At 54.1% G+C, this 23,858-nt stretch overlaps 1 protein-coding gene, 1 long non-coding RNA gene and 1 pseudogene across 5 annotated transcripts in view; 1 reads left to right on the top strand and 2 right to left on the bottom strand.

The window, feature by feature from the left end:
- Window positions 1–23,858, top strand: part of ARAP1 (ArfGAP with RhoGAP domain, ankyrin repeat and PH domain 1) — a 50,253-nt gene that overhangs the window by 7,447 nt on the left and 18,948 nt on the right. For 3 of the 4 annotated variants that reach the window (XM_090265113.1, XM_090265105.1, XM_090265109.1), the window contains exons 3-15: window positions 10,721–10,884; window positions 11,493–11,560; window positions 12,161–12,291; window positions 12,405–12,560; window positions 12,944–13,013; window positions 13,289–13,409; window positions 13,800–14,002; window positions 14,512–14,618; window positions 16,947–17,146; window positions 19,202–19,287; window positions 20,580–20,762; window positions 21,867–22,041; window positions 23,246–23,380. In XM_090265113.1, the coding sequence (XP_090121239.1) occupies window positions 10,721–10,884; window positions 11,493–11,560; window positions 12,161–12,291; window positions 12,405–12,560; window positions 12,944–13,013; window positions 13,289–13,409; window positions 13,800–14,002; window positions 14,512–14,618; window positions 16,947–17,146; window positions 19,202–19,287; window positions 20,580–20,762; window positions 21,867–22,041; window positions 23,246–23,380 (1,799 nt within the window). Of the gene's footprint in view, window positions 1–3,536; window positions 3,556–10,720; window positions 10,885–11,492; window positions 11,561–12,160; window positions 12,292–12,404; window positions 12,561–12,943; window positions 13,014–13,288; window positions 13,410–13,799; window positions 14,003–14,511; window positions 14,619–16,946; window positions 17,147–19,201; window positions 19,288–20,579; window positions 20,763–21,866; window positions 22,042–23,245; window positions 23,381–23,858 lie in introns of those variants that run through there. The other variant, XM_090265121.1, reaches the window with a different exon arrangement.
- LOC150018442 (uncharacterized) lies at window positions 658–11,846 on the bottom strand. The gene is made up of 3 exons (XR_016508649.1): window positions 11,706–11,846; window positions 5,320–5,405; window positions 658–903 (listed from the first exon to the last, which is right to left on the bottom strand). It is a non-coding gene; the product is annotated as an uncharacterized LOC150018442 (long non-coding RNA).
- Window positions 15,933–16,326, bottom strand: LOC150018441 (small ribosomal subunit protein eS12 pseudogene; annotated as a pseudogene).

The raw sequence follows: 23,858 nt of genomic DNA, 5'->3' as shown, positions 1-23,858 counted from the left end.
TGTTGGGCACTGCTGTGTGCTTTGCTTACATGATCTCATTTGATCCTTGCAGCAAGCCTTCTGAGGGTATTTGTGTCCCGTTTTCAAGCAGAGAAACTGAGATTCAGAGAAGGGAAGGAAGCCCTGATGATATATGCTAACCAAGTATATGCTTAGGGAGCCCCTGTGAGGAGGGCCTGGGAGGTTTTCCCTGTTCAGAGAGAAGCATTGAGTAACGGGCCTTGAAGGCAAGCCTGGGCTGTGGCATTTTGAAGTTTGATTGGTGGAAACACAGAAAGGGTTTGTGCCTTTCCTGGGTTCCTATAATGGGACAGTGCTAAGATTCCCCAGGAGCCTGACTCTCCCAGCCTAGATGGGAGTTTCCTGGTGCTACTGCGCCCTCTGGCGGCTATTGTCCTACACGTAGGAGTAATTTCTTTCTTTTTTTTAAGTATATTTTATTGACTATATTGTTACAATAGTTCCAATTTTTTTTCCCCTTTGCTCCCCTCTGCCCAGCACGCCACCCCCCCCAGCAATCCCACCCCCTTTAGTTCATGTTTATGGGTCATGCATGTAAGTTCCCCGGCTTCACCCTTTCCTATATTAGTCTTTTTAAAAAAAAAATAATTAATGAATGAATTTTTTATAACATTAAAGAATAACAATTCCCCCTCACAGACTTAAGACCCTTTATAATCTTATAAAAGACAATGGGTGAAGGTCTCATGCTCCTCTAGCTGCTTCAAGCTGGACATGGTCGTTGTCCTACTTACTCTTGGGTCCAGAAATCCCTAATAAGAATAGGGGTGTGGAGGGGAGGGTGGCCTTCCCACACGGGGAAGGATCTTGAAGACTCCAGGTCAGTGGCTGTCCCCGGACAACGGAATGCTTGGTTTAACAGGCTGGCATCCTTGTTGTATTCTGGGGGCAACAGATTTGGCAACAGGGTTAAAAGGCATCATTCATTCCATAACCACTAGATGACAGAAGGCAGGTATTAATTTTTCAATGTCCCACATTGGGGGAAAAAAGGGCTTCTTTGGCAGAAGGTGTTCAAGGCACGTCACACCTGTCCAAATCCCTTTTGCTCACTAAATTTGGGTTGAGGGGAATATTTTAGGTTTCCCCTCCTCAGACCTCCAGACCCTTTCTGTCCAAGCAATCAGGCTAGAAAAGAGAAACTAGTTTTAAAGTGAAGCCCACAGACCACCCCATACTTCACCAACCCAGACACCTAGTTCAGCCAGCGGGAGTACTTTCTATTTCCTTTTAACTCTATCATCAGAATATGGGTGGGGGTGGGGGTGTTGGTGTATGTGTGTGTAGGAATGGGTAAACAAGGACAGTAGGTAGGGCCCCGTTCACAGGGAGCTCACAAAGTTTGAGGAGGCAGGATTATTGGAGGTCTGGATTCCTGCTTAGGAGGCAGGATACCTGGGGCAGGTCCAGCTAGCTTTGTGACTTCTATGAGGAGCTGATCCTCTGGGCTGGTTTCCCCGTTAGGTACTCTCCTTGGCCTGTTATGGTCCTTCTGGTGCTGATAGCTAAGTTCAGGAAACTTGGTGGGTAGAGTAAAAGTCTGCACACTCCCCAGGGTACCAGCCTTTGCTCTCAGAGCCAGTTTGAACTTAGCCGCATAGTCAACCTGTGGGGGAGGCCTTGCTTTCATGGTTAGGAATCTGGCCCCTTGTAGTGAGAAGACTTGAAATCCATTCCATGCTGAGAAAATCTGTAGACAGTTATTCCTCACAATTTGGAACTATTCCTCAAGGCATATTGTGGTGGGCTGCCAAGCCTGGCTTCCTGTGTTCTGGGACCTTTGACATTTGGAATTGTGGGCATCTGTAGTCCCAGTGCTCCCAGGGCGTACAGGGCTTTAAAGTCCAGTGGTAGAAACATTCACGGCCGATGGAGCCTCGCGTATATGTATGAGGCGAAAGGTGGGCAGGGTAGGAGCCAGGATGGAGCCTGATTGGCTACCCCATCCCCTCATATATCCCATTCCTGTAATCCCATGCTCCGTGGTACATGGTGGGAGACTGCTCTGCCTGTCTTGTCCTTCCCTTGTTGGGGCAGCCCTGCTTCCTGATATGACCTTCCTGTTTTTGCTTGCACCCTCTGGTGATGGGGTTCTCACTCTCAGTCTTAGGGCCTCGTACACCAGATCATGTGGTGGCAGAGTGAACATTTATGCCTGACTCCAGCCTATCACCAGGCTCCCCAGTGGAATTTGGGATTATCTGCTGTGTGTACATGTGTATTTTCTTGAAATAGTGACTCCATGTGAGGGCATGCCTGGCCAGTTTGTGCATGTACACCCATAGGTGTGCATGTTTGTGCAAGCTGTCAGGGTAGTAGTGTGTATTTATACATCTGCACAGGTTCTAAGGGACGTGATCTGTGCTCCTGATATGCCAATTCAGTGGTGACTTGTGAGTTCACCAGGACCCTGTGCACATACATGTGCCCATGTGTGCTTGTGGGGTGGGGACTCCAACAGAATGAGTCCACTTTTAAATCCTCATTTTTGGGTGGGTGGTGAAGTGGTGGGTGTGGTACTTACGTATTGTCAGTTGTGAGCCAGTGCGTGTATGTGTGTGTGCAGCTGAAGTCCAGAGGAGTCCACTAGAATGTCAACTCCATTAGGGCTGAGAGCCTTTTTGATTTTCTTTATTGCTGAATCCCTACCATCTGGAACAGTGCCAGGTGCCTGATAGACACTGAGAAAGTGTCTGTTGTGTGAGTGAATAGACAGAGCCTACGTGAGCTTCTGTACTGCTGCCCTCAGTGCCCCTGGACACTGAACAATAGGGTTAAAGGGCCCTGAGTTCACCATCCCCGTTCCCTTCCCACCACCCAACCTGCATCACTCCAGATGTCTTAGAAAGGGAGAACCTTTCCGAGGAGACAGGCAGAAAACCAGCAGGGATGGCGTCCTTTCCACCTTGCCTCAGCTGGGTCAGGGCTCTTAGAACCAGGCTCACCGTTCTGTCTGGCCTGGGAGGACCCCACTTTACCCCAAAGGATCTGCACTCCCACCCTTATTTAAGGCTGTAGTAGGGAACTTGTTGATGAGTCCAGAGATGCTGAGAGATTTTCTCAGAATTAGGTAGCCCAGCAGCTGGAAGCCGATGTTCAGACTCTGCTCTTGGCCTGGGTCCCAGCCTACCCAGCTCCAAGTGTCATAGATGTGAACCTTCTGAGCCTGCTTTCCTGAGAGTGGCACAGGGGTCATTTCTCATCCAGAGTTCCATGGTCACTTCACAGAATCTTTCCTGGACTGATCTGGGTCTCGGTTTCCTCTGATACTTGGATGCCTGGAGTCAGCTCGGGAAGATGGAGTATTTGCTGAGAGTGGGCAGCCATCAGCAGGAATCACAATGCAGGGCCTCCTGGCCTATGCCTTTGAGTGCCCTGCAGCCCAGCCAATCCCTGGTCTTTCTGAAGACTGATCACTTGTTGCCATGGCAGAACTTGCTCCCTTCAAAGAACCTCTTTTCCAACCTCTCTAGGCTTCTTTGTGGATGGTGGGGAGGGGCCAGCCTGGGCCAGGGCTTCCTGGACATCAACTCAGTAAGTCCCTGCTAGATGGCACTGGGGTGGTTTGTCCCATTCCAGCTTGGAGTGAGGATTGGGGGCGTGGAGGCGGGGGGCAGTCTAGGGGCAGGAGGAAGTGTTTGCCCCAGGGGATTCTGGGTGACTTTTCTTTCTTTCTCAGTCAGTGTTTTCAGGAAGTGTGTGTTGGCCAGGGCTGCAGGGGTTGGGGGAGGCGGAGAGCAGGGGGAAGCCAGGGCTGGATGCAGACACACACACACACATGCACACACTCTGATGCACTCACTCACTTCTTTGGGACAGATCCACAATTATACACAGAAACACACACTCAGACAAGCGATCAGAGGCACTCAGAGACACAAGTCACAGGCATGCAGAGCCATACCTGGGCCCGGATTTAGTATCAGACACAGGTGCCAGGCTGTCAGCGAGACCAGCCCAGGTTGGATGTGAGCTGCCGGGACAGGCACACAACACCTGAGCACACGCTGGCCCCACCTGGCCAAAGCTGTGGGAGTACTCAGGCTCGGGACCCAGCAGGCATCTGAGGGTGAGCGAGGTGCAGCCTTGGGGGGAGGGGAGGCTCCTCCTGAGGGTCTGGGAAGACAGGGGTCCCTGTTTGTCTGCCTGTCTCCTCTAGGCTCTTTTCTGTGGTGCTCTTCTCTCCATTCCCTTTTTTTGCTCTTAGAATTTTTGTTTCCCTTCCTCTGCATTTCCTGTTTTTTCTCCTGCTCTTTTTTTTTCTCCCCTTTCCTCTTCCCTCGCCTTGCCTTGGGCTTTCCTGTTTTCCAGCTCTCCATAAGCCTGTCTCCTGGGTCCGCTGGGCACCCATGGTACCTGTTTGCTAGGCCTCACAGACTGCTCCTCTGTGGGGTCTCTGACCTTTAGGGACTTGGGGCTGATCTCCTCAGTTCTAGCTCCCAGCACCCCACTGATGATTCTCTCAGGCTGAGATGGGCTTTTCCCAGCCCCCCTACCCCTGAGTCCAGGATGATAGGGAAACCTGTGGAGGGCTGGCACTTAGTTGGCCAGGTTCTTACCCCTCCACCCCAGGGCTGGTGGTGTGGTAAGTGCCTATGTCGTTGCGGGGCAGGGCTGGCTTTCCCTCCCCCCAGTTGCTATGGTTCTCTAATGAACTCAACAAGCCTGTGCTTGGGTCACTGGGGACATAGAGGTGCCTCTAACCAGGTGCTGTTGGTGCACCCAGCCCTGCCCTGCATCCTTGGCTCATCTTCCATAGGGCTCAGCAGGCGTCTGCACTTTGTCCTGCCAGGCCAGCCCTGGGATGGGCAGTTTGGATGGGGGAGGGGTTCAGTTTGTATGAGCTCCCTGAGGGCTGAATTTCCTCCCCCTGCTACCCTCTAGAGTCAGCACAGGGTCAGGCCTGGGAAGCACGGAGAGCCTCCATGGGAGACCCAGGCCTCTGCCTCCTCCTCCGCAGACAGCAAGGCTGGCTTGTGAGGAAGCTCAGTGGTAGACCTGGTGGTAGATGAGCCATGGAAGGCACAATAGGCTGTGTGAGCTTAGAGAGGGGAGCAGTTGGGTGGACTTCTTGGAGGAGGAGGCATGTCTGAGCACAGTGGAGTTAATGATCTGGATCATTGTGGGGATTAAATGAAAAAAGGCCCCTAGCAGAATGCCTGGCACATAATGGATACTTAGCAAGTGGTAGCTCTTGTTACTGGGAGAAGTGCTAAAAGCTGGGTGAAGCTTTAGTTGTGAAGGTGGATGCCAGGTTAATTGGGCACTGCTCTGTGGAGAAGTGAGGGAACTGCCTACTGTCTCCAGTGATTTGGACGTGAGGCGGTGGTGATCATTCAGTCACTTAGCACACTCGCTGAAGCCCCTCTCCATGCAGGGTGATGCTGTGGTATAGAGAGGGATTGGTTTGAGGGGCTCACAGCATGTGCAAAAGCTACAGATACTTCATCTAAGCAAGTGAAACACCAGGAAGGGTTTTCTGTGCTATGGCCGGAGCAGAAGTAAACAGAGCATACCCTTGCTGGAGGAGGTGACCTATGGGCCTCATAATGGAGAAGGAAGGACAGGGGTAGCTGTGGAGGAAGTTAGAAGCATTGGACTAAGGCCTGGGCCTTGTGAAGCCAGGGAACAAATGAGGAAGCAAGCAGCTGGGAAGGTTTTCTTGTAGGAAGCGGGGGTCAGGGTAGGAGACAATGTATTCAGATCACTGGGCCTGACCCCAACTCTTGGCCCTGCTGGTGAGAGTCCAGGAGCTCGGATTGGCCTGGGTCCCTCCAAGTCCTGTGTGAGACTTTAGGGGAAAGGTCCTGAATATAGGACAGGGTATAGGCCTGGGTCCTTGGTCCTCTGTCAGTTCAGTGGAGCAAACATTGACAGACAAAACTGTACTGAATGACCAGAAGTGTGGAGACTAGAGGAGCCCCAAGGAGGCCCCAACCAAGCCTGGGGTATGAGAGGAGGCACAGAGCGGAGGAGGATTTGAATCTCTTAAAGGAGGAGTAGGAGGTGGCTGGACAGGAAGGGTTTTATAGGTGGAAGGAACAGCATTTGCAAAGACCTGGAGGTATGTATTTTTGGAATGCGGCTCAGTCAAGGATGGCTGGAATGTGAGTGGGAGACGAATTCAAGGCCAGCCTGAGACAGTCAGACTGCCCTGCTCTGTGGTCCACCTGCTCTTACAGTGAGACCTAGTTTCTTTTGCCAGAGATTGCTATAGACAGAAAGATAATGGAGGGAGAGCCAAGGACCACCCTGGAAGAGAAGGCTATGAAGCAGGTGGGTTCCTGGCCCAGCCTGTGGGGCCTGAGCCTTCTTCAGCCACAACCAGGGGTAGAAATTCATGCTGATGACATGTGGGAGCGACTCTCCTTACTGAATAATCAGTAACCTTGGATGCGGATCAGAGAGGAAACTGGAACTTAGAGATGAAGTGACCTGCTTTGTGAGGTCCCAGACTGATGAGTGGTCGAGCTAGAATTCCAGCCCAGGTCTGCCCTGGCTCCAAAGCTCTGTTAGTTAGAGGGACCACACATCTCATTTTGCCAGGGACAGGCTCTGTTTACACCTGTTGTCCTGACATAGTTATTAATAGTGCCTCTTTTAACTCTCAGAAATGTTGTGGTTTATGCAATTAATTATATGGTCTCACTACTCTTACCCATTCTGGCTTTGGACCCTCACATGGGACCCTCACATGTGCTCCAGCCCCTAGATGTAAGGGTGGTTGTGTGTATTTGCCTTAAGCCAGTAAGACAAACCTTAGGGTGAAGGCCCAGGCCAGAGTATATCAGCTCCTGTCCTTGAGTGCCCAGTCTCAATGTGAGTATAGTGGGGAAAGCAGATAGGTCTGCATGTCACTTCCATAGAGGAGAAAGAGGCCAAAGGAGCAGGGGAGCCGGGGGTGGGGGCAAGGGGAGAGTAGCTCTGTACTGGTATCTCGGAGGCTGCCTAGAGGCCAGGTGCATTGAGCTGTGTTTTGAAGTACAGATGGGCTTTTCATGGGCTGAGATGGTAGAGAGAGGGCAGTGAGGAAGAGGAAGCTGTTTGAGCAAAGGCTTGTTGGTAGGGCCACTGCACACATGCTTAGTTAGTATTGGGGCTGATCTCCTGCAGTTGGGCTAGAGGTCAGTGGGAAATATCCCAGCTGGGCCTCAGCTGCAGATTGTAGCTGGGACTGCTCTTACGGGTGCAGGCACTGAGAGGCCAGGACTCCCACTGATGAGGGAGCACTCTGTGGCTTCTTCCCCTTCCCCTGGGGTTTTCCCACTTGCTATACCTTCCTGACACCACTTCTCCTTCTGTGAGCTAGGCCCTGACTCAGCATGGCCTGGTCCCCTGTGGTAGGCAGGCAGGGGTCAGCCAGGAGGCTTCCTGGAGGAGGTAGCTAGAGTAAAGTCTGGAGGTTCATGAATGGCCCCCTTGCTCCCACCTTCTTGGCACATAGTCCTTTTCCTGTGAAGCCTGTGCTGGAAGAAGAGCCCTTTGCATCTGTTCCCCTCTCCCTTCTTTCCAAGGTCACAGCAGTCATCAGAGCTGTGATCACATCCCCTCTAGGATCGAACTTCAGCCCCAGAGCTGCCTAGATCCTGAGTAAGGGTGGGGTGTGAGGAGGCTGGCTTCAGAGAAGCCCTCAAGTCCTGGCTGTGGTTGAGCTTTCAGGCTGTGGTGCTAGACTGCCTGGGTGCAAATCGCAGCTGTGGGATGAAGGGCAAATTATTTTGTGTCTCTGTGCCTCAGTCCTCTTCTGTAAAGTGGGGAGAACAGTAAACCATACCTTATAGAGCCCTCGCAATGAGTAAGTGAATGAATTCATGCAAAGTATTTAGAAGACGGCTAGGAGTACATACACACATTAGTAAGAATGAATTAATCTAGGTCTCCACTTATTTACTAATCCCTGCTGAGTGCTGGGCCCACCATAGTGAGTAAGGTAGTGTGGCATTTGCCTCAGGGAGCTCACATGCTGGGCCTCATGATGGTCAGATCCCTTGCAGATGATCAATACAGTAGTGGGAGAGGACTGGGAGCCAGAGGTGGGAGAGCCGAGGCTGCTTGAGCTCTGAGGATGCTCTGTTGCCACTACCTTACCCTCAGTGCTGGCCCTCAGTCCTGGGGTAGGTCAGGGAGCCAAGCCCACTCAGCCCTGCTTGGCTGGAAGGGGCGGAACCTGTCCCCACCTTCTCTGGGCCATCTGACTGGTCTGGCCCCACAGCTTGGAGCTCTGCTCTCAGCTGATCAGGCCAGGCCCTCAAGGGCCCCTTCTTGGAGTCTGGGAGGCTGTGGGTGACAGATTGCATTGCCTGTCAAGAGATCTCCAAGGGCATTGTACCTGACCAGCTGGGGGCCAGCACCCCAGATCATGCCTACAGGGACTCACTCAGTCTTGGTCATCATTCACCCTTTCATTTGCTTTCCTCCCGGTCCTCATGGACACCCTATCCACCTACCTATTCACCCATTCATCCATTCATCCACTTGTTCCATCCGTCCATTTGTCTGTCCATCTGCCCACCCACCACCCATCCATTCAACGTGCTCTTGTTGCTGACTCAGCCAGGCCCTGTACTGGGCTGTGGGGATAAAAGAATCAAATCTAGTGCTGCCCCTGCCTTAAAGAGACTCAGAGTAGGCGAGAGCCTGGTGCAGTACCTACCAGGGGGTCTTCTTAGGTCCAGCTAAACATTCATGCCCTCAAGACCCACTTGGCATCAGAACCCCTGAGAAGCATATAGGGAGGGATCAGCTGGCCACCAGGTCATTGGCGGATTTTCCTCTGCTGCGGGGTCCTTATAGCAGTCAATGCCACTGTCCACACTGCTGTCCAGAAGCCTTCTGTGTGGGCCTGTAGGGGACAGCTCAGGGGTGAGGGACTGAGGCTCACAGTGGAGCCACCTTGACTTAAAAATATGTGCCCCGAGAGACCAATACATCTTCTAAAATCCCCATGGGTGTGGTTTCAGGTCTTTGCATGGGGTATGCCCAGCTACAGGCCACCACACTTAGAGAAGCCCAAAGCTCCTGCTTCTTCACCGGGTGGAGACCACTTACAGTTTCTCCCAGCCCAGGTGCAGTTCCTCACTCGGGCCGCTTTTGCCCAAGGCAGTGTTGCCTCAGAACGTGGCTGACGTGCCACCTGTAGCAGGTTTCTTGGGGAACAGAGTAAGGAAACTAGCCGGAGGTCAGATTCTCAGGGAAAGGGAGAGTTTCCTTCATTCTTTGCCCACACATGGAGAAGAGACCATTAGAACACAGGGTGATATGGAAGTAGCCATGTGTACTTACTTAGAAGCACATGGATTGGATTCAGGGCTCAGGTTCTGGCTTAGATGTCTACACAACCTGGCACAAAGGAGGGATACGCTTAAAAATTTGATTTGAACATGGGCAGGGCCTGGGGGAGCATGAAGGAGATGTCAGGAAAGACTTTCAGAGCAGGGGGACCCGAGTTTGGAGTTAACAGGGTAAGTAGATGTTCCCTAGTCAGGGGCCAAGGAGAAGGATATTTCTGGAAGAGGCAGCAGCAGGAGCAAAGGCTGACATCATGATCACACCCCAGCCCTTCCTTGCTTTTGTAGTAGTCACACTGTCAGTCATTGCCAGGAATGTTGGGCAACAGACCAGGCTGAAAATAACCGGAGGGGGATGTTGCCCGTGGACCATGGTGCTCCTCCTTGGCCCCTGGCTGGCTATTTGCAGACAATGAATGGGTCCAGGGCTGTAGGGCTCAGATGCCTTGTTCCAGCTGGTGGTCCCTGTACATCCTGTGTGCTGGCAAATGATACTCCTTGTCTTGGTAAATCCTCCAGCCATCCTGCCGGGTTGGAGATATAGTCCCCACTCTACAGAAGAGGAAGCTGAGGTTCATAGAGGCTGGATGCTTATGACACACAGAATTTAAGACTGAGGCAAGGTTCAAAGCCACATGTCTTGATGCCAAAGCCCTTCGGGATACTCAGCCTGCGGGGAGTAGTGTGATCTGGGCTGAGACGGACAGACAGGAGCACTGCGCCTTTGAGAGCCCAGGGGAACCTGTCCTTGGAGAGTCAGGCAAGGTTTCCCAGGCAGAGGTGAGGAGCCGGTGTGCAAGAGGAGTGTGCTGGGATCAGATGAGCTTGAGGGGTCTGAGGGCACCTGGGGGATGGTGGGTGTCTGTGTCTGCGAGAAGAGAGGAGGTGGTCTTGAGTGAGAGATCCACAACTCAGGGCCTCAAGACCTGGTTTCTGAGGGTCTGATCTGCTCTGTTGGCTTCAACGTCCATTTCATCCTCCTTACCCGCCACCCCTGCTATCTGCCAACAAATGACTTCTTGTCTTTAAAAGCTCAGGTCAGGCTTCACCTCTTCCAGCCTCCCCTGCCTCCCCAGGCTAGGGTGTAAATCACCCACACCCCATTCTGGTCTGCACTCCTTTTCTTCTCAGTGAGTGCGCGGGGCTAAGAGCTAGGGCTCTGGGGACAGGTGACCATGTCACAGTGATGCAGCCAAATGTTAGGCTTTGGGGAGTTTGCAGCGTTTGCAACAGGGTGGTGAGTTGCAGAGGGCTGTATGGAGGGGGGCTCCTGTCTGCGTTTGTGGAATGGGTGAATTTTGCTGAGCTCCAGTGAGCTGGGGCCCAATGAGCTTTAGTCCTGGCTTTGCCACACAGTGACTCCGTGACAACTGGGCTGACCCCTTGTCGCCCACCTTTTGGTCTGTTCCCAGCCTTCCGTACAAGGAGGAGGAATTACTGTCATCACCACTGTCATCCTCTCCCCAGCCAGAACCGGAGGAGCCCCCAGACACCTTCACCCGGGAGCCTCCCCCGCCCCTGTCTCCCAGCCCCCCAGAGATTCCCCCAAAGCCTCTCCGTCTGCTCCCAGAGTTTGGTGAGTGCCATAGCCATATTGGGGCTCTGGGCGGGTGGCCTGGGGTCTGGTCCTCAAGGTGTATGTGAGGGTGCAAGGTTGCATTTCCTTCTGCTGGGCCCTGCCAACGACCCTCTGTGGCCCTGGACAGGCAAGCATCATTCTCTTCATTCTCAAAATAGACACAGCACCCACTTACTTGAACTACTGACCGTTAGGTGTGGGCACGTGGCAAACTTTCTGAGTTGCCCATGGTTTAAACTTGGGGGGTATTTTCCACAGTCACTGTTGGTTTGCTGCCCCTCAGTTTGTCTACTTCTCTTGATTCTCAATTCATGTTGCATTTTACAGCCTTTTTAGGCAGTCCCCACCCCTGACACCCAAGCTTGCCGCCTCTTCAGACTTCCCCGTGGTGTCCAACCCCCTCCCACCCTGTGTCGTCCTGTTAAGCCCCAAGAGTATAAATAGCACTTCCTGTCCCTGTGCCTTTTTTTTTTTTAAAGCAAGCCAAGCTGTGGGGGTGTCTCTCTTGGGCAGAAGGTGGCCTTTGTGATGCCGGTCTCAGGAGCCCAGGAGGGGAGGCCAGGCTCCTTGCTTCTGAGTCCCCTTCCACCCCTCTTTCTCCCCAGATGACTCTGACTACTATGAGGCCCCAGAGGAGGGGCCCGGAGCCCCAGCTGGCGTGATGACCAAGAAGGTGGGGCAGGCCGGGGTTAGGGTTTGGGCTGTCTGCTGTCAGTGTGGAGGGCAGGCTGCCTAGCTGCCTTTCAGGCCCTGGGGACCACTAGATAGAGAATGGCCAACTGTTCCAGGAGAGTTCCCTTCCCCCTTCATTGTCTTACCATGCAAAGGTCAGGGGTTAGACACAGGGTCTCAAGTCCCAGTGCTGGGCCAGAAATCTGGGGGGTCTGGTTTGTGGCTTCAGCTTCAGTCTTCAGCTGCATCTGGATGACTGTGTGTGGCCTCTTCTCTCCCTTGGTGTTTTGAGCATAGCTATTTTAGAGTATCTGTTCCACTGTCTTTGTTTCACTTTCTGTGTTCCCATGGCACCCTCTCTGAGTGTCTTAACTCTCCATCCCTGAGTCTTCTGGGTTTGTTTTGTTTTGATCTGGGCTGGTGTGGCCCTGTCTCCCTGGCCCCCTGTGCAGGCTGCCAGCGGGAAGCAGGGAGTGTGGGGAAACAGAAGTGAAAGTGTGGGTCCAAGATGGAGTGGAGAGGAGGGCTGTGGGAGCCCCTGAGTGGGTATTATCTGGGGCTTGATGGAAAGCATGATGCTGAGTGGGTCTGCGGGGTGCAGGAGGAGCCTCCAGTGAGTCCGGTCCCACGTGCCGTGCGTGTGGCCAGTCTGCTGAGCGAGGGGGAGGAACTGTCCGGGGACGACCAAGGGGATGAAGAAGAGGATGACCATGCCTACGAGGGCATCCCCAAGTGAGTGTCTCCCTCTCTTGGGTGGCCCTCCCATGCAGCACCCCCATCTCCTCAGCTCCCACTCCCCGGAGCCCTCACCTTGGCCCCCCGCATTGCCTTCCCTCTTCCTGCAGTGGTGGATGGCACCCCGGCAACCTGAGCTTGTCCTTGCACAGCAGCCTCCTGGTCCCCCAGCTCCCACCCTACCCCATGGATCGGTTGCCTGGGGGTCCCACCCCCATCACACAGGTCATCAAGGCTGGCTGGCTGGACAAGAACCCACCACAGGGGTGAGTGAGGCCTGTTGGGTCCTGCTAGTGCTCTGCATGGGGTGTGCATTGCTCTAGTATACTGGCATCAGGGATTCAAAAACCAGAGAGGTCAAAGTTATCTGAGCAGGACTCCCTCCATGCCGACTATGGCCACTGATGATCGCCACGAGACCTGTGTTTTATTACCCTTAATATTGGGAAGTCCTACTTTGAGTCCAACTTCAGTCAGTCTTGCTGTAGGTAAAGTCCATCTTCTCAGTGACCATTTGGGATCCTTCCTCTCTTGGACCTGGCTGTTCCTAACTTTGTATGTGGCTGCCAGAGTGGGCTGGAGTAGTCCTGGATTCTCTTCCTTAATCCCTAGTCCTTTGCTCTGTTGTCCTATGCCTCTGCCTCTCCAGATCATATATATATCAGAAGCGATGGGTGAGACTGGATCCCGATTACCTGCAATACTTTGATAGTAACAAGGTAAGGCCCTTGTTGGTCCCTGATGTGAACCCCCTGTTCTAGCCTGGCCCAACATTGAACCCAGGCAGAGTCCCTCCCCAGGTGAGGCCTCACCAGAGCTCCAGTTTGACTCTAAACCATGTTCCTCTGGCCCACCGGCCAGCTATGGACTGTGGTCAGGGTCAGCATAGGGGTTGTCCCTGACTGCCTGTGGGGGATGGTGCTCTAGCCTTCATTTCAACTGAGGCTGAAGGACTCAAGGGGAGTTGGCAGTACAGCTTCTCTCTTTTCCCCAGGATGCCTACTCTAAGCGCTTTATCTCTGTGGCCTGCATCTCCCGCGTGGCTGCCATTGGGGACCAGAAGTTTGAAGTGATCACGAACAACCGGACCTTTGCCTTCCGGGCAGAGAGTGATGGTGGGGAGCGGGGCAAAAAGAAGACTGGCAGTTTGGCTGAATAAGGGCTGGGAGAACTGGGGCACGTCTGCTTCCCACACATCAAACCCAGAGAGGAGTCAACCCTCTGTGAGGTGGGGGCTGAAAAGGGGTACCCTCTGGCTGGTTCTCTGCTTGAGACACACAAGTCCTCAGAACCACATTCCATTTACCGGGGGGAAACCGGCTCAAATAGGCAAAGCAGCTTGCCCAGTTTTAAGTATCACAGCTGGGATTAGAGCCTGAGGTTGTTCAAGTCAGAGAACTCAGATATAGTCAGAGATAGGTGTGCCAGTCTGGGCAGACTTTCTTGTTCTTCAGGGGCCTCCTGCCAAGCTGAGCTCCAGCTTACTTCTCCCCCTTTGCCCGCAGTGGAGCGAAAGGAGTGGATGCAGGCCCTGCAGCAGGCAGTGGCCAAGCAGCGTGCCCAGGCCCGTCTGTCTAGTGCATCTCTGTTGGGCGTTCAAGGCTCAGAGCTGCCTGACCATGCTGGCAGCCTGGAGCTACGTGGCTTCAAGAATAAACTGTATGTGGCTGTGTTTGGGGACAAAGTGCAGCTTTACAAGAACCTGGAGGTGCGAAGGGGTGGGCTAGCCTGCTAAACCTCTCCCTGCTCCATCCCCACCCTTGTCCCTTAACCCTACCCCATACCAGCTGGTCCCTCAACCTCTCCCTTGTCTACCTGGTTCCTTAACCCCCCGCCCCATGCCCACCTGGTCCCTCAGCCTTTCTCTTGCCCTCCTGGTCCCTCAGTCTCTCCCTTGCCCACCTGGTCTTTTAGCCCTGTCCTTTTTCTTTCCTTCTACTCCCGACCAAGCCCAGACCTTTGCTTGCCCCCATTTCTCCCCTTAGTTCTGATCCCATCCCCTGCCTGGTCCCTGAGCATTACTCTCTCATCCTGTTGCTACATGGCCTCTGAGCCTGGGTCCTTTTACACATGCCCAGATTCCTGAACCCTCCCTTATCTCCTTCCTAGCCTCTTTCTAGTCACTAAAGTACCACCTCCCCCTCCTCACTTCCCCTTCCTGGGCCTTGAGCTCCCCCCTGCAGGCCTTGCCCTCACTCTTTCCCACCTGCTTGCCAGGAGTACCACCTAGGCATCGGCATCACCTTCATTGACATGAGTGTGGGGAACGTGAAGGAAGTGGACCGGCGTAGCTTCGATCTCACCACCCCCTACCGCATCTTCAGGTGAGCCTCTGTCGCTCACCTGCCCTCACTTCCTCCCACTGTTATCTTCTCGCACATGTGGGGAGCTGCCCTTCCTTCCCAGGCCTTCCCTCCCCTGCTGGTCATTCGCCTTCTCTCACCATTCTTGACCCCCACCCCCGCCAGCACTGTCCCCCCTCCCCTGCCACACTGCTCCCAGAGTTGCTCCTACTAGGTTTCTGTACAGCCCACTCACCCTGCTGTCCCCTCTAGTCTGCCCTGCTCCCTCGAAAGTGTTGGTCTGTCATCAGCATTTGGTTGAGATCAAAGGCTGCTTTTTCTTTCTGTCTCCTGGGACCTGTCCTGGGTACTGCTCCCCAAAGCCTCTAAGACTCTACCATCTCAGTTTCCTCTGACCTCCGCTGTCTCTCTGGTCTGTCTCTGTCCTCTGTCCCATCCCTGCACAGGCTCACCACTCCCAAGCCTTCAGTATCCTATGTATTAGTCAGCTCTGCTGCCATGACAGAATGCCACAGACTGAGGGGCTTAAACAGCAGACATTCATTTTCTCACAGTTCTGGAGGCTGGAAGTCCAAGGTCAAGGTGCTGGCAGTGTTGGTCTCTTCCTAGTTGGTAGGTTGCTGCCTCCTCACTGTGTCCTCACACGGCCTCTCCTCTATGTGCATGTGGGAACAGAAAGCTGTCTGGTTTCCCTTTCAGTCTTGTGGGATTAAAACCCCACTCTTCTGACATAAATTTAACTTTACCTCCCTAAAGACCCCATATCTGGATGCAGTCACATTGGGGTTAGGGGGGACACGATTCATTCTGCACCATCTAGCATGAGCTACACCACTGTATGATCTGGGCACATCACTTGGCCTCTCTGTGTCTTAGTTGCCTCCTCTGTGTGTAGGATCTGCCAGTCTTTGTAAAGCTGTTATCTGACTTGATGTGCAGCAACTGCTGAGTCAACACTGACCTCATCACCCCCTGCCCTTCCCCCACGCAGCCTGTCATCATTGCCTTTGCTCTTAGCTCACATCTCTGTCTCTTGGTCTAGACGTGCATATCTAATAGTTCTGTGGACATTTTTCTCCTTTAACTTCCTCCATAACTCACTGTTCTTCCTGGGCCCCCATCCCAGCCGTGGGGACCTCCATCTCTCCTACTCATCCCTGTGTAAACCCATAATCACCATGTCTTGCCTCCATCGCTCTCACCTCCATCTGGTCCCTCCCCTCTGCCCCTCACCTTCTTTCACTAGGCCTGTGAGCCTTCTGGCCCCGTGCCTGCCTTCTCACCCTGCCTCCCTGTGACTACCAGAGGGTTTTTTTTTCTTGCGGTTTTATTTGTTCATTTCTTGCATTTGAGGTAATCTTTGATGGCGTCCTTGGCCTGATATTCTTTGCCATCATCCTTAACTATCACACAGCTGCACTCAACTGCTTTCCGGAGTTTTCCTCCTTTGTCAGTTTTACAGGGACCTGCCTGTTCACCGAGTTTCTTGTCATCGACCTTAATTAGGTTGATTTGTTGTTCAGCACCAGGGGCTTCCTCCAGCCGGACATACGTAGGCTCATACAGTGGGAGGCAAGCACGTGATGACAGCCTTAGCACCTGGCTAAGGCCTTAGTGGTTTTGCAGATGCCACTGCTAGGCCTTCATAGATGAGGGTCGTCTTCAGCACCTCTCGTAAAGCAGTATTAACATCCATTACAGCTGCAGCAGCAATACCTTCTTTGGCCATGGCGAGGGGTTACAGATGGTGTCACATCTTGGATGCACACACGCAACTCAGGGTGACAGGGAAAGAAAGAGCCAAAGGGAAGACATCTCTGTTCTCTTCTGTCCTTCACACTGAAACCCTGCACTGCTTCACCATTGTCTTCTGGGTGCATTTTGACCTTCTCTGCCTAGCACAGGCTTATCCCTGTCTCTCTCCCAGCCTCCTCTCTGCCAGTCTGCCCATCCTGCCGATGGGTTCTGCAATCTCCCATGTGCCATCCTGCCCCTTTGCACTTGCTGTTCTCTCTGTCTAGAGTGCCCTTCCACCTCTTTACCTGGCCAAACCTTTGCCATCTGTGAAGTCTTGGCCCAGGTATCATTTTTCTCCCAGCAGCCTTTTCTACGTCCTGGGTGGACCAGAACCCCTGTGGGACTCCCCTGGCCCTCACGTGTCTTTCAGATTCGTGATATCCTTGCCTTTGTTCATGCCCACCTTCCTCACAGACCCAGGTTGCCTCCCTCTTCTGACTATGAGCTCTCAACATCCTGCCCCCCACTTCATGCTGTTCCCCTTTATGCTGCCCCCAAATCCCTCTGAGCCCTTGTCCACCAGCCTCCCTCCTCCCATTCCTGTGTCCCCAGCTTCTCAGCCGAATCAGAACTAGAGAAGGAGCAGTGGCTGGAGACCATGCAGGGAGCCATTGCTGAGGCCCTGTCTACCTCGGAGGTGGCCGAGCGCATCTGGGCCGTGGCCCCCAACCGGTTCTGTGCCGACTGTGGGGCTGCCCAGCCTGACTGGGCCTCCATCAACCTCTGTGTCGTCATCTGCAAGCGCTGTGCAGGTGTGTGTGGGTGGGGCCTGGGCCGAGGCATGACAGGGCTGGTGTGTCGGGGCTGGGTGGTCTGTCTGGCTGGAGGCACTAGAGTGAAGATAGTAGAGATTGTGAAGCTGCACTCGGTGCCAAGCCTTTCCCACTGGGACTTAATCTACATCCTTACATTGCAGGGCAGGGATTTAGCTTCTCACACCATGGGGGGGTGGGGGGGCACTGAGGCACAGACAGGGAAAATGGCCGGTTCAGGGTCATCTGGCAAGTAAGTGAGTCTTGGTTTTAGCCCAGGCCTCTTGTGGTCTAACATCCCTGTCCCATCAGAAGGGTGGAAGGAAGCCAGGCAGGAGGGGCTGGCAGGGGCTAGGAGGAGGGAGGAGCTGGTACTTTATCTAGAGGGGGATGGGAGATAGCGGTGAGGGCTGGGGGATTGGTCAGATTTGTGCATCAGACTCCGGCTGTTTGGAAGCTGAGTTTGAGGGAGACTGGTAAGGAGGCGGCTACTGGTTCCACAAGAGAGAGAGGAGGCCTGGTCTAGGGAAGCAATGGAGAGCATTCGAGAGATGTTTAGAGTCTATAGTGTAAAATTCCCAGTGACAGATGAGATGAGAAAGAGGAGAAAGAGAGTGGAGCTCAAGATTCATTCATTTATTCAATCAGCACTTACTGAGGGTCTGTGATGTGTCAGACACTGAGTCAGGTGCTGAGAATGTGGCACCCTTAGGAGCTGACGGTGTCCATGTGGCAGCTTTGGGCAGCTAGAGATAGAGATCTAGGGGGAGGAACAGTTTGGGGAAGTTTTCTCAGTTCAGTGAAAAACACTGAAGCCTGTGGGGTGGGCAGATGTCCAGGAGGCCTTGGGCTGTGAGGTCTAGGTACAGAAGAGCAATGACTGGTTGGGAGACCAGCTTAGGAAGGCACCACCTCCAGGGGGGTGAGGGCGACTGGGGTGGGCAGGATGCAGAAGGAGGTGAGGCCAAAGCCAGATCCAGGCAGTTCTAGGCACTCCTGGTGCCCCCAGCTCCCCTCCCTTCTCTACGGGTCCTCTGTGGGTCCTGTAGCCGAGCAAGATTGCATTTTCCTCAGCTCCAACTCCCCCTCCCTTTTCACTGCACAGAGATTTGTTAAATGCTCACTGTGTGCCAGGCTTTGTCCTGCGCTCTGAGGTTAGACCCTAAAGCAGACAATCAAGGTTCCTGCTCTCAGACAGCTTACATTCTAGAAGGGAGAGGCTGAAAATACATATACAAACCAATAGAGGTATCAGGTAAGAACAAGTGCTAAGCAGAGAATATGTTTGTGGTAAGCCCTCTCAGGAGGTAACCATGTCAGCTGAGATCTGAATATCAGGAGGGGGCCCTGGGAAGATGGGGGAAGAAAGTCCAGGCAGAAAGAACAGTGAGCGCAAAGACCCTGAGGCAGGAATGAGCCTAGAAGATTAGAAGAGGGAGGAAAGTGTGGCTGAGTGGGATAGGGGAAGCATGAGATGAAGCTGGAGAAAAAGCAGGTAAGGAAATTGGATCTAATTTTGGGGAGCCATTGAGGGGGTCTGAAGGGATTTGAAGCAAGGGAATTTGCATTTTAAAAAATCGATTTTAGAGGGATGGAATGGGAGAGAGATTTGTTGTTCCATCTGTCCATGCATTTAGTGTTTGATACTTGAATGTGCCCTAACCAGATCTGTGTTTTAATATCAGGGTGGGAAGATGCTCTGACCATCCGAGCTACTTGGCCAGGGCTGGAATTTGCATTGTAAAGAGATCACTGGCTGGGCTGTGTGGAGAGTGGCATGCAGGGAGCCAAGACTGGCTATAAGGGGCCAGCTGGGGGCTGCTGCAGGAGTCCAGGCGATGACTGCTGGACTCAGTCCTGCGGTGCAGGGAGCAGTGATGTGTAGCTGGTGTCTGGAGCTGTGTGGGGGTGGAGCTGCAGGCCTAGCCCCTGGGTCCTGCCTGTGGCCTCTCCCTGTTTGGCCCTGGATGAGCACTGGGGGTTGGGGTGGGGGAGGATGTAAGTGCTATATGAAGGAGAGGGCCCAGAGAACCCAGTCTGGCCCTTTGTCTACAGGGGAGCACCGTGGCATGGGTGCTAGCATCTCCAAGGTGCGGAGCCTGAAGATGGACAGGAAGGTGTGGACGGAAACACTCATCGAGGTGGGGAGGCCCCTGCTTGTCACCTATATTTGGGGTCTACTTGTTATCTGGGTCTCCCAATCTCATCTCCCCCATCTCACAGACTCTAGCACCCTAGAACTAGAAGAGACCTTTGGGATCATCTAGTGGATGTGGATTTTGGAAAAGCTGTTTTTTGGCAAAGTCAGCAAACTGGCTAGTGAGCTAAGAATGTTTTTACAATTTTAAAGGGTTGTTTTTAAAAAAGGGTAAAAAGACTATTCAACAGGAACTTTGTGTCCTACAAAACCTAAAATATTTACTTCATTTCATGTCTACTCACATGCACCAGTAGGTTTAGTATGTGAGTGTATATGTTCAGGAGCACACGCTCACATGTACATTCATGTACATGGGGCTCCCAGGTACTCATGTGTGTAGTAGTTACAGGGAGAACCTGCAACAGGAGGCTAGACCCAGCGCCTTCCACATTCCCCCAGCCAAGCTGCAGGCTCCAGAGCAATTTGAGTGTCACATCCCCTGGAGTTGGGGTTAGAGTTCCCAGTTTACAGATGCGGACATTGAATCCCAGGGAAATAAAATGACTTGCCCAAAGTTACAGAGTGAGTCAGTAGCGACAGGGGCTGCTTCTGCTTTGTTCTCTGCTGTGACTCTGGCACCCGACACAGGACCTGACAAGGCAGGGGTAGGGGCAGCAAATGGCAGTGGAACAGATAATCAGCGGAGGGAAAGAATGAATAAACCAGTACCCTGAATGCTGGATGAGTGCACTCCTCCAGAGTCTGCTCCTGCCCCTCTTGCCCTGCAGGAGCCCAGGTGATGATTGTGGGGATCAGTCCTGTAGTGCCAGGAACAGGGGTATGTGTCTGGATTCTGGAGCTATGTGAGGGTAGAGCTGCAGGCCCAGACCCATGGAATGTCCTAGAGGAATATCAGGGAGAGGAGCCGGTTCCCAAATCCCTGCCCACCCCATTGTCTGACAGGTTAGCCACACCCCCAAGCTGTGGTAGCCTCAGGAATACAGAGTTCCACATGTGGACTGGGTGGGGAAATAGCAAGGCCCCCAACCAGGTGTCAGGCCTGGGGTGTTCACCTGTCAGACTGTCTGCCTCTTGTCCTGTCAGTGAACTGAGGAACTGGGCTCAGGCCCAGAGTTGATGAGGGAGCACCCAAGGCCACCAACAAGCAGGCTGCCCCTCGGCTTCTCCGATGGGAAAGTGGGCGAGTGGCATGGCTTCCTGGCCATAATGTTTTGCAGGGCATGGGGACTCTCTGGTCATAGGTGGCCCCTAACCTCTTGCTCGTATCCACAGCTCTTCTTACAGCTGGGCAATGGTGCTGGAAACCGCTTCTGGGCAGCCAGCGTGCCCCCCAGTGAGGCCCTGCAACCCAGCAGTAGCCCTGGTGCCCGGCGGCGCCACCTGGAGGCCAAATACCTCGAGGGCAAGTACCGCCGCTACCACCCACTCTTTGGCAGCCAGGAGGAACTGGACAAGGTCAGGTCACTAGGCCTCTGGGGCCCCTTAATAGCTGCCCCTTTTCTCTACACTGTCTGAGCCCCTTGAGAGCACCCCCTCTCTTCCTGTCCCCATATTCCTTGCCATCACAGCCCATCATTTTCACTAGCTCTGAGGGATGAGCTGGCCCAGACAATAGAAGGGCCCTACCTAAGCCACAAGGGAAGTTGGGGGAAAGCAAGGAGGAGCCAGGCCTGACCCTTAGACCAAGACCATGTCCCCAACATCTGTCTGCCTCCCTCCTCAGCTGATTCCTCTGTCTCCCTCACCCTGTCCTGCTCCTTCTGTATCCTGCCAAAAGGAGTGAACTTGATGGGGATGCTATTTCCTGTCAGGCTCATGAAAAACAGCTGGCTGCTCTGACCCCCCCCCCCCCTCAATCCACACCCTACTCAAGATGAGGCCCCGTTTGGGCCCCAGGCCCTGACAGGCTGGGAGCCAAGCCTTGGGTCCTGGCTGGCTCCGCCTGAGTGGGAGGTAGCCTACTCCCAGGCAGGGGGATGCCACTTGTGACCTCTGGTCGGTCTTCATCCCCTCCCCCCAAGCAGGCCTGCCTGGGCAGGCTCAGTCCAGCTAGAAGCCCAGTGGGAGCCAGGCCTCCACCTCCCAGGAACCCCCAGGCATCCAGCCCCCAGTCCAGCCCAGTTTGACTTGCCAGCTAGGAGGGGCGGCAACTCCCATTGGTCAGGAGGGCTGGGCAGGCAGTGAGGAATTCAAATGTGGGAGGAATTAGTTACAAAGCACCCCCCTCTGCCCTTCCTCAAGGCAGAGGGAGCTTGAGATCCTCTAGAGAACAGGCTTGGGAGCTGACAGGGGCCTGGGGGCTGCCTGCAGGGGTGAGACCTGGGCTGTTGGGACCCTGGCCTGTGCTGGGCAACCCCTGCCCTTCCTTTCTCCCCTTGGCTTTTCTCTTCTTCCTCTCCTGTTTTTCTTCTTCCCTCTTTCCTCTTTCAGTGTGAGGATGGGCCCCCAGACCTGGGTGCCTCCTTCCTCTTCCTACCTCTCCCCTCCACTACTCCAGTTCCCACTGGCCCCCCTCCTGCTGGGACTGACCCTTTCCTCCCTCCTCTCCCCTCCTCCCAGGCCCTGTGTGCCGCAGTCACCACCACAGACCTGGCTGAGACCCAGGCGCTTCTGGGCTGTGGCGCTGGGGTCAACTGCTTCTCAGGGGACCCTGAGGCCCCCACACCTCTGGCTCTTGCAGAGCAGGCGGGGCAGGCACTGCAGATGGAATTCCTTCGGAACAACCGGACCACGGGTAAGCAGCTGGTGGGACAGTCCTTCCTAAGGGACGGGGCCTCCCTGCTGCTGGGGCTTGGCCCTTTGAAGGGGATGCCAGTTGGGGGTCTGCAGGGCTGTGTATTTGCCCTATGAGGTTTGATTACATACTGTAACTCGAGCTATAATTGCAGCTCCTGAGTGTCCTGGTGCGACAGTGTGTGTGATTTGGGGTGTGTTTGGGTTTGCATGTCTGTGTCTGTGCATCCGGCCTCCCCTACATAATGTGTTTCCTTTTGTGTCTCTGTCTCTGCATCTCTCTGTGTGGCTCCCTCCCTGACCTCCAGTGTGGGCCTTCAGTGTTGTATCTGTGTGCCAGTGTCTGTGTGTCCCTGAGTTGCTATGCATCTGTTTCTTTGCACCTGGGGGTGTTGAGGCCTTTGGGGTGTGTGTGTGTGTGTGTGTGTGTGTGTGTGTGTGTGTGTGTAGAATATGTCTGTGTTGCTGTGTGTGTGTTGGGCCGGGTATTGCATTTCTCTGTGTGCAGGTGACCCATGATAGCAGCCCCATCCGCTGCTCTGTCTGGGAGGGACTCTGATACAGACTGAGGTTGGGTCGCATTTGGCTCCCACTCTTGGGGTGGGTGAGAGCAAACAGTGCCGGTCATGGCCCAGAGCTGGCCTCTGGGGCCACATCCTCGGACTGAGGGTGGAGCCCCGCAGCCAGGGCTCTGGGCTCGTGGCCATGGGTGGGTGGGGTGCGCAGGGCTGGAGAGAGCCCAGGTGTCCAGGGAGGCACATGAGACCACCCAGCTAGCTTGGGCTTTGGGACCACTGGGAGCAAGGCTGAAGCCAGACTGCTTCCTTAGGCTTTGCATCATCTGGGGTAAACCTCCCTTTGGGGATTGTTATCGAGTTTGCCCAAGGCCCCCCTCATTCTAGTGTGCTGGCCCTCTGCCTCAATAGACAGTAGGGAGAGTGGGCTGGGCTGGGCTAGGGAGTCAGGGAGACTTCCTGGTACTGGAGCTGGGCCTTAGGAGCAGGGGGGAATTTGTCTGTGGGGAGAGGTGAAGAATGGTGGGGGCCAAATCCTGGGTGTGGCAGTGAGAGCCTGAGGGTGCTAGTCAGGGGAACAAGGGCTGGTGACTTAAATGCAAACTTGGATGCCCAGCCTCGGTGGGGGTGAGGGGAAGCACCCTTGGATGGCAAGCATGACCAACCATTCTTCCCCCACCTTCCCCAAAGAGCTACCTCGGCTGGATTTGATGAAGCCCCTGGAAAAGCACTACTCAATTGTCATGCCAACCGTGAGCCACAGCGGCTTTCTCTACAAGACCGCCTCTGCTGGCAGGCTGCTGCAGGACCGTCGGGCTCGGGAAGGTGGGTGCCCGGGAAGGTGGCATTCTGGCATGGTGGCAGGGCCAGCGAAACCAGGGCTGGCCAGGCTGGTGGGCTCGTGAGGGTTCCATGTACACTGTGGCTGTCACCCTGGAGGGCTTCCTGGATACGATCTCTGGTACATAGTAGGCACTTCATAAATGAGATGGTCAGGATGTGAGTGGGGCATGGCACTGCAGAACAAATCACTGCCTGTTTCCTTTAGACTAAAGGAGCCTTTATTGAGCACCTACTGGGTGTGGGCCCTGTGCTGGGTGGGAGTGTGGTATTTGGAGGCGGTGGATGCTAGGAATTTTGAGGACTAAGCTGAAAGCACTGCCCCTCTCTCATCTCAGCCTCCAATTTGCTCCCCAACTCTGAGTGACTCTAGTCCTTACCACATCCCACAAGGACCTCCATGTCACTGCCCTACCCCGTTACCCCTCTGACCCTGCTCCCCTCACTCACTCTAGTCCAGCCT

The sequence above is a fragment of the Furipterus horrens genome, unplaced genomic scaffold (genome assembly GCF_987537825.1).
Source record: "Furipterus horrens unplaced genomic scaffold, mFurHor1.1.pri manual_scaffold_2, whole genome shotgun sequence".
In the NCBI taxonomy this organism is placed as follows: Eukaryota; Metazoa; Chordata; class Mammalia; order Chiroptera; family Furipteridae; genus Furipterus; species Furipterus horrens.
The sequence above is the reverse complement of the archived record's forward strand: the minus strand, read 5'-3'. Positions and strand labels throughout refer to the sequence as shown.